The sequence below is a fragment of the Thamnophis sirtalis genome, unplaced genomic scaffold (genome assembly GCF_051295495.1).
Source record: "Thamnophis sirtalis isolate CommonGarterSnake01/CBP01778 unplaced genomic scaffold, rThaSir2_p1.2 scaffold_6, whole genome shotgun sequence".
NCBI lineage: Eukaryota > Metazoa > Chordata > Lepidosauria > Squamata > Natricidae > Thamnophis > Thamnophis sirtalis.
The window spans coordinates 102,337,121-102,346,282 of NW_028261386.1; the positions used below are offsets into that span (position 1 = coordinate 102,337,121).

Genomic DNA, 9,162 nt, shown 5'->3' on the forward strand with positions numbered 1-9,162 from the left:
TACTTCTGTAGACTGCCAACTGCCAGCAGTTTGGCAGAACGAATTTTACCAGGCTGAAGGTTGACTCAGCCTTCTATCCTTTCGAGGTGGATTAAATGAGGACCCAGATTGTTGGGGGCAATATGCTGACTGTGTGAACTGCTTATAGAGGACTGTAAAAGCACTATGAAGCTGTACATAAGTCTAAGTGCTATTGTTATTATTATCCCTGACACAGATGGCCAGCTGCATCATTGCATGACCGAGATGAACCTATCAGTGTTTTACAGTTCGTGTTTTGTATTTCTATGTAAATTACTGTGTAAATATTAAGGTAGCCTCTTCTTAAACTATCATGCTTTGATCTTTAGACCCACCAGGATCATAAAGTTGTGGGGGAAATTCAAGCATTAATCTTTATATGTAACTCATTTTTCTCCTATCAGTGGTTTGTAGTTCATGGCTAGACCATATAGAAGGCTGGTCTGCTCATAAGGGTGATTTCAATATTCTCTTCCTGTCTTATGAAGAAATGAAAAAGGTAAGATGTGTTTCTGTTATGTTGTGTTGTGTTGTGCAATATGAACAATCATTAAGCACAGAAAGTTTTGGAAATGATGGGATGTGAAAATAACTTTTTCCAATAGGGAGTAGCCGAGGCGACCACAGAGCCAATCTTGATTATTTCTGTGATCTTCTAGAGAACTTCTTAACAAGTTCAGCAAAATAAAGCTGATCTAATTTTTGATAGACTTACTTAATATATAAGGAAAATCCAATTAGCACAATTTACCTGCAATCAGAAAAATCTTAGCCTATTATATTTTATTTTATTGTATTGTATTGCATTGAATTGCATTATAAATATAAATGTAAATACATATGTGCAATTTCTCCGCGGGTCGTTCATGAAGCCAATGTGGAAGAACTCGGACACGAATTTCCTTCAGGACGAACCGACCCAGAACAGAGTCTGGGGGTCCTTTTTTATTGAGCATACACAAGGGAGGGGTGGATTTACATAGCCAATGGGGACCAATCATGATTATGCAAGTTTACAGTATATGGTAACTCATTTACTTCCATGTAGACCTAAAGAATACTCATAGTCAATAAATCTTTTATCATCGTGTAAACTTCCAATCCTTAATTAATGTTTGAGAGTTAAACAGTTGTAACCCCTGATTTAATCAAGCTTGTAATTAAGAGTCTGTGATTACTGATCTGCTTAGTGTTAAGGTTCTGTAATTACTAATTTACTTAATGCCTAGAGTTAACCAGTTTGCTTTACTGATTCAATCATATGGTTAATCATTGCTTCTATTCTATAGTGTTTCAGCATAGCTATGCTATACTGCAACATCTCCTCCTTTTGTTTTAAATTTTGTGGAGTCGGAAGGGAGTATTGTCTTTCTCGAGGTCTTCATCAGAGAAGGCTGTTAGCAGGGCTTTGTGTTGCGAATCAAAGGTTGCTGTGTTAATGTTTTTGCCCTGTGTCATACTTTCTACTGTGGATTGAATGATGATTCGGATCACTGGGATTAAGCAGGGCAAAAGGAGAAACCCTACGAGCGCCATGCCTGCCATGAAGGCGGCTTGTTTCCAATTGTGGAAAATTCCTCCCAGGAAGCCTGCATCATCCATTAATCCTGTCCACTTTTGCACGGGTACGTGAACCAATTTCCGCAAGTCCGCGGTGAGATCGGCCACTACCTTGCCAGTTTCATCAATTTGGAGACAACAATTTGTAAGATTAAATTTCCCACATACTCCCCCTTCCTTAGCCAGTAAATAATCTAAAGCTAGGCGATTTTGATAAACTGCTGTACGTAACTTATCCTGTGCTGTAGCTATAGCAGTGAGTGCTCTATCAATGCGATTCCCGGCTAATTCTAAAACAGCTTGTAATCGTATAATCCTATTAAGCATATAAATGGGTGTTCGGTAACCCCACGACCCATCCTCTGCCCATGTTGTGGGGTCATAATAAGCAATAATGCGTTCAGGGGGCCACTCATTATCTTTCCAATTGCCGACCTGCATCCCTCCAAAGAATGACCCAGAGGGAAAAGGGGAGGGGGGATTCACGCAGGCAATCACAGGTCTTTGGATCTCTTCACTTATCACTTTCTGGGGCATTGGGGACATATACATTCATACTGCAATCATGCTTGCTCATGCTTGCTCATGCTAACCAATCATTATAACTATTTCAGGAAGCTTTTTCACAAGCCACCAAGCTTCATTTTATTTTATTAGAGAATCTCACCCTCCCTTCAGGTTTGGAAATGATAACACACAAGCATACACATACATACCATTAAACAACTTTGCAACTTACTGTTCCTTTATATGAAAGAAATTAAAGTACATTCATACCATCTTTTACCATTGACATACATTTGCACTGCAATCAGACTGCTTGTGTAAATTAACTTCACACACAAAAATATCCCATTTCATTCTTTCTTCATACAAAGCAATCATTACAATTATTTCAGGGAGCTGTACATAAGCCAATGAGCTCCATTTTCTGTTATTAAGGAATCTCAACTTCCCTCCAGGTCTGAAAATGATTACACACACACATGCACACATACCATGAAACAACACTTTCAGGCCTGGGGGAGGTTCTGTCACTTTAAATCTTCAAATTTCTTTCCTTGGAGAACTTGTGGCTCATTCTCCAAGCAGTGGGGAAACTCAGAGAGCAGTTTAAATCCTAACTACTCTTCCCTCCCCCACAGCTTCAAGCCCAAGCTTATTTATTTATTTAGCTAGTTGATCAAACATATCACCATCAATTCAATTCAATTCTACATGTTATTAGATGCACACCTAAGAATTTTTTTTTAACAGACATTACATCAAAGTAATCAAGTCCAATTACCTAGGTCTTCCCATTCAGTCAGGCTTTACCTCATTACCTGCTAAATTTCTTACTTTTGCTCGAAGTTATGCCCATTCTATCTCCTTAAGCACCAGATTGTTAATATCTGTCTCTCCCTGGGATGTTCCGTTTCTATCTTGATCTCCCAGCAGCGCTGGCATATTTTTAAAGGTCAAGATTTATAGAGACAATGTATAGAGATGTTTGTCCACATTGTTTGCATTGGCCAGGGTTCCAGGTTGGTCCTCCCAGCTGAGCCCTGGCATAGTTTTAAAGAGCAAGATATATAGATATTTTATTAACACATCATTTGCATCTGGGTGGGGCTTGAGCTCTACTTTTCTTTTAAAAGACAACTATTAACAGCTTTCTAACATATCCCTGTGGATTCCTTAGTCACTTCGAGGAAGAAACTCAGGTAGAACTTCTCTTCAGTTCATCTGATGGTGGCCAGAAAATCAGCAAACTTGTTACAAAATCTAAATGAAAACTGTCTTCTAGAGGCCAGGTTTCGAGTAGGTTGGCCAGATAATGTGCAGAGGGTTTTTACTCAGGGTGAAGGCTAACCTTTAGTAGGAATTTCCTTCATCTTATACATGCACACACAAGGCAACACTCTCCTCCTCCCCCAAAAGAAAAAAATCTTTACTCACCTGAAGAGTAAATCTTCCAGGCCTGAAAAACATGAAAACAAGGTTCCCTCCCCCACAGAAAAGGCATTGCTGGGGGATTAAGGGTAAGGGAGGGGCTTGGGGTTCCTCATGAAAGTAGGTGCCCAATTTTATCCATAAGGAGAGCTTTAAAGACCCCTTTTCCGGGTAGATTGGACAATGATTTTTGACATAAGTCAATAAGTCAATTAAATGCTTTCAAGGGGAAAACAGGAAGCGACTTGCCCATCGCTTGAATAATTACACCAGAAAATTTACAGATATCCCGAAGTTGCGTTCCTTCGAGAAACCCGACCTCATACTCACGAAATGGGAGGGTGCTCCGTTCACTGACGGCCGGCCCTGAGTGGGAGGCTTTTCCTAGCCTGAGGGTGATATGAGGTGGGCGACACGGATCATCACGTCGGGGTCACCAGATGCGATTTCTCCGCGGGTCGTTCATGAAGCCAATGTGGAAAAAGAACTCGGACACGAATTTCCTTCGGGACGAACCGACCCAGAACGGAGTCTGGGGGTCCTTTTTTATTGAACATACACAAGGGAGGGGTGGATTTACATAGCCAATGGGGACCAATCATGATTATGCAAGTTTACAGTATATGGTAACTCATTTACTTCCATGTGGACCTAAAGAATACTCATAGTCAATAAATCTTTTATCATCGTGTAAACTTCCAATCCTTAATTAATGTTTGAGAGTTAAACAGTTGTAACCCCTGATTTAATCAAGCTTGTAATCAGTCTGTGATTACTGATCTGCTTAGTGTTAAGGTTCTGTAATTACTAATTTACTTAATGCCTAGAGTTAACCAGTTTGCTTTACTGATTCAATCATATGGTTAATCATTGCTTCTATTCTATAGTGTTTCAGCATAGCTATGCTATACTGCAACACATATGAATATGAATATGAGTATAAATATGAATATATTTTCCATAATATTTGACTCAGAAGAGATTGACTCAACTCAATGCCATTTTTAAGAGAGGCATCTTTTAAAACTTGCTTGGGACCTGGCCACCCTCTGATGCAGCCAAGAAAACATATAAACATTCACCAGAAGTCCCAAAGCAGCATTTATTTTTTTAATTCAATCATATTGCTTCTATGTACAGTTTTCATTTTAAAAATTATCTCAAGGTAATTTTTTCAGTAGGAAAATAATTAAAGTTTAATATGCAAGATACTGTATAACGAAGAAATAATTTTGAGAATTTCCCAAAGATATAAACAAAAAATTACAATTTTTTCTCCATTGTTATAGATGAACTAATATAAAGCTCTATCAAATTACAGGATTTGAGAAGTTCTGTACTGAAAATATGCAACTTCCTAGGAAGAGAACTAACTGAAAAGGAGGTGGATGAGGTGGTGTATAAAGCGACATTTGATAACATGAAAGTGGATTCTAGAGCAAACTACACGTTAATGCCTCCTGAGATTCTAGATTTCAGCAAAGGAAGCTTTCTTCGCAAAGGTAGATTAGTAATAATTCATATTCTGGGGCTTTTGGAATGTGCCAGGCTTCATCTGAAACCAGGGTTGTCACCTTCACTTCAAAGGTGCTTTATAAAGTGATATGGCTATGTCCCAACAGCCTCTCTTTCTGCTGTCTCTCCATGATGTTGTGTTTGCCTCATCAGCAGCCTACATTTGAGGCAGCCGTAAGCTTCGGATGTGGATATAATCTGACCTGTTTCAATGATCATTCTGTTGGTTGCACAATGTAATGATTCTTCAGGAATGGAATTGTTTTACCTCATACAGACCACTTTAGGATGGTGGCGACAAAACCTCTTCACTCTTTACTTTGGGTAATCTCCCACACCAGGTGTGTGGTGAGTCACATGGTTAGGACATTGGGTTGAAAGTTAGCAAGCCCATGTTTGAAACCCGAGTGCTGCTGCATGGTGGCGTGAACTCCTGTCATACACTCTAGCACCTTGTTGGGAACTTGAAAGGAGCACCTCTCCCGGGGCATCTCCCTGGAAACAGTGATGTCACTGACTAATCATTTCAATCTGGAAAGGATAATCTACTTATCAACCTGAAAAAAAGTATCTCCGACATATGAATGCACTGTCCTCCAGTCTTAGAACTGTCTCCTCTAAATCTACAGGGACCTATCCAATGATCAAAAAGCCATCAATCATTTCTCTTAACCCTAAACTTGCAATCACTGAGTTGACCATCAACTCCACTAAATACCAAAGTGTTCCAGAGTCACAGCGGTCTGACAGCTAAAGATTGGCCAACATTGGGTCATGCAACAGGACAATGACCCTAAGCACACCAGCAAAAATACCACAGAATGGCTGAAAAGGAAAAAAATTAAGGTATTGTAATTGCCCAGTCAAAGTCCAGACCTCAACCTGATTGAAATGCTACAGTGAAACCTCAAGTGAAACAAGTAATAAAAATGCTCACAAACTTCATTTAACCAAAGCCATGTTGTAAAGAATAGTAGGTCAAAATTCTTCCAAAATTATTGAATCTTAAGTTTTACATACACAGCTTCTCCATTTTGGTTTTCTTTTTCAAAAACAAATCATGACATGGTGTAATGTCATGTTGTTCATCTGAGGTTGTATTTATTTACTTTAAAGAACTGCTAAGGAGCAGATTTTTACTATGTTCTCAGACAAAAAACCATGGAACAGGAGCAGGGTATACTTCCTGTTTACATGACTGTTTATACATTCAAACACAAACTTAGTCATAGAAAAATGCATAAGAATGATCATTTTGGTGATAGGATGACATAAATAGCTTCTAGATAAAATGAATAAAAAAACTGTTAAGATATTTTAACTATTGTTTCCCAGGCACTGTTGGGGACTGGAAGAACCACATGACTGTTGCCCAGAGTGAAAGGTTTGACTGTGTCTTTAAGGAGAGGATGGAGAAGCTGCCCTTTAAGTTCTGCTGGGATATTCAGGAGGATGCAGAGCCTATTTCCAGCTCAGTGGATGAAAATAATGTGTGATATAAACTTTCAAATAGCTTGAATCAGAGATGATCTTCCAAGAATGGCCTTTATGTAATTGTAATGTTCAATTCTGAACTCTGCAGGGACCATAGGACAGAGTAACATTAAATTCTTCATTATTTTTAAACATTGTACAGCATTTGTTTATTGATTTAAATTTCCATAGCTACCTGAGCAGTGTTGGGTTTCATTTTTTTTCCTTACCAGTTCAGTTTGTGTGACTTGGTTGAGAGCTTCATGTGACTGAGTGGGAGTACGGCAAGGTAGCTCGACACCACTCCACCAAGCCACACCCACCCAAATCATGGCCACTGAATCTACAGAAAAGTTTGGCCAAGTCTTCTAGTCTTCACCCTTTCTGCTTCTCATCTCCTTCTCAGAGCATGTTTGCTCTGTTTGCATGAGCCCAAGAAGGAGAAAAGCAGCCATGTTGAATGCCGCGGCAGAAAGAAGCCAAATTTTTCTGCCTCCCTTTGCAGTGGAGGTGCTCGGAAGGCCCATTATGGCCCCCCTTTCCTCTGTGTTGAAGTACCTTAAAGACTGAAGCTGGTGGCTGCCTTCTGAGCAACTCCGCTGGAATGCTGTTCCTCTGGCATAATAGGCCGTTCCCCTGACCGGGTCCGGTGTGCAGCTGTGAGCAGCACTGGCAGGCAATGGGGCACATGGCCAGTGCAAACAGGGCAACAATGGTGGCGATGGTCACAGGCAACACATTGCATACCAGTGCCACTTGTGCCAGGCCATCAGACATGGCCAGGGAAAAGCTAGCAGTGATTGAGTGGCGAACAGGCAGGCATGGTGGGGCAAGTGAGCAGCAGACGGGCAGGCGAGGCAAGCAACCACTAAGAAAAAATATGACAACAACAAATCCAAAATCAACATATTAGCAACAGCTAGACGTATTTATTGTATTTACTACTTCCCTGAAAATACATATTGCTTGATATTTCATCTTAGCCCAACACCTAAAGGGAATATCAAGATTTTTTTTTTAAAAAAAATTGTAATTCTTTGGTATTGGACTGGACACTCCTCCATACCAGTACGGTCCGGTTGCGTTCGAGGCTGGAAAGGGCTTCAATGCTGCTCTGGCCTCGTCTCCTCTAAAGAAGCCTCCCACAATTTCCTTCTCTTTGAGAAGAAGCTTTCAAAATGGGACTTTAAAAAAAACACCCCTTCCTCCCCCAGGGGGACCCTTTGGCTTATCAGGGAACTTCTCATGGAATTGTTTCACCAATTCATCTGCTTTTAAATCCCAACTTTTCACCCATGTAGCTTCAGACAAAGGATACCCTTCCAATGCACCAAATATTGTAAGCAACCTCTATACATCCTGGAATCCAAGATTTTTTTCACTTCATAATGTGTTTCCCCTTCTACCACTACAGGAGGAGGGGGAGATGGCCTTATGCTAGATCCCCTTACAGGTTTTAACAAGCTACAATGGAATACTGGGCAAATTTTCCCTAGGATTCTGGGTAGGCTGAGTCTAACTGTAACTGGGTTAATTATCTTTTCTATTGGGAAAAGTCCTAGGAATTTTGGATCCAGTTTCTTGCTAGGCATCCTCAATCTTATGTATTTGGTAGACTAAAAAAAACTTTGTCCCCCACACTGAAAGGGGGTTGAAGGGGACAATGTTTATCAGCTTGCTTCTTGTAGGCTTCTGCCACATCGGTTAGAGCCTTCTTTGTATTTTCCCATCCCTTCTTCAGTGTGTCCATCCATTCATTCAGAATGGAGGAGGGAGGTTCTTTGGCAGCTCAGGCATGGGAACGAACTCCATGCCACTGGTAATCTGGAATGGAGTTAAACCGGTACTGCTGTGGACTGCATTGTTGTATGCCACTTCAACAAAGGGTAGTAAGTCTGACCAGTTGTCTTGCTGATAGTCCACATAACACCAGAGGTATTTTTCCACCATCGGATTGGCCCTCTCTGCTGTGCCATTGGTGCTGGGATGAAATGCTGAGCTGAGCCCCTGCATGGACCCAATTGATTTGAGGAACTCTCTCCAGAACTTAGTGGTGAACTGAACTCCGCGATCTGAAATGACCCTTTTTGGCACCCCGTGCAAGCCATAAATGTGTTTCACAAACATTTTCAATAATTTCTTTGCAGATGGAAACCCCAAACAAGCGATGGAATGCACTTGCTTGGAAAACAAATCAATAACTGTCCAGATTACTCTATTACCGCCGCTGTTTGGAAGCTCGACAATGAAATCCATGGCGATCTCTTCCCACTGTCAGCTGGGGCTGGCCAATTGTTGTAGTAGTCCAGAGGGTTTTCCTGGCTGGGTTTTCATTGCGGCACAAGTAGCACAGCTTTTGACATAATCTTCAACTTCCGATTTCATCCTTGGCCACCAAAAGTGATGTCTGGTGAGGTGGAGTATTTTTAGGAATCCGAAGTGGCTTCCTAGTTTTGCATCATGACTCCATTGTAGCACTTGCAGCCTCATCTCTGCAGGAACGTATAGCTTGGACTCTTTCCAGGCTAAGCCCTCGTTCACCGTTAGGATGTCCTTGTTGTTGTTGAACCACGGGTCTGTCCGGAGAGCTGCCTTCAGCTCAGTCGTCAACTTATCTTGGCTCCGAGTGGTGACTAGAGCTGCTTTTTGGTGAGAGGG

At 41.0% G+C, this 9,162-nt stretch overlaps 1 protein-coding gene across 1 annotated transcript; it reads left to right on the plus strand.

Moving 5' to 3' along the window:
* The first annotated feature begins 246 nt into the window (after positions 1–246).
* LOC148045139 (amine sulfotransferase-like) lies at positions 247–6,617 on the plus strand. The gene is made up of 4 exons (XM_087717699.1): positions 247–268; positions 426–520; positions 4,838–5,018; positions 6,367–6,617. Exons 1-4 carry the CDS (start codon positions 247–249, stop codon positions 6,525–6,527), a joined length of 459 nt encoding a protein of 152 aa, XP_087573825.1. The 3' UTR covers positions 6,528–6,617.
* Positions 6,618–9,162: the final 2,545 nt, after the last annotated feature.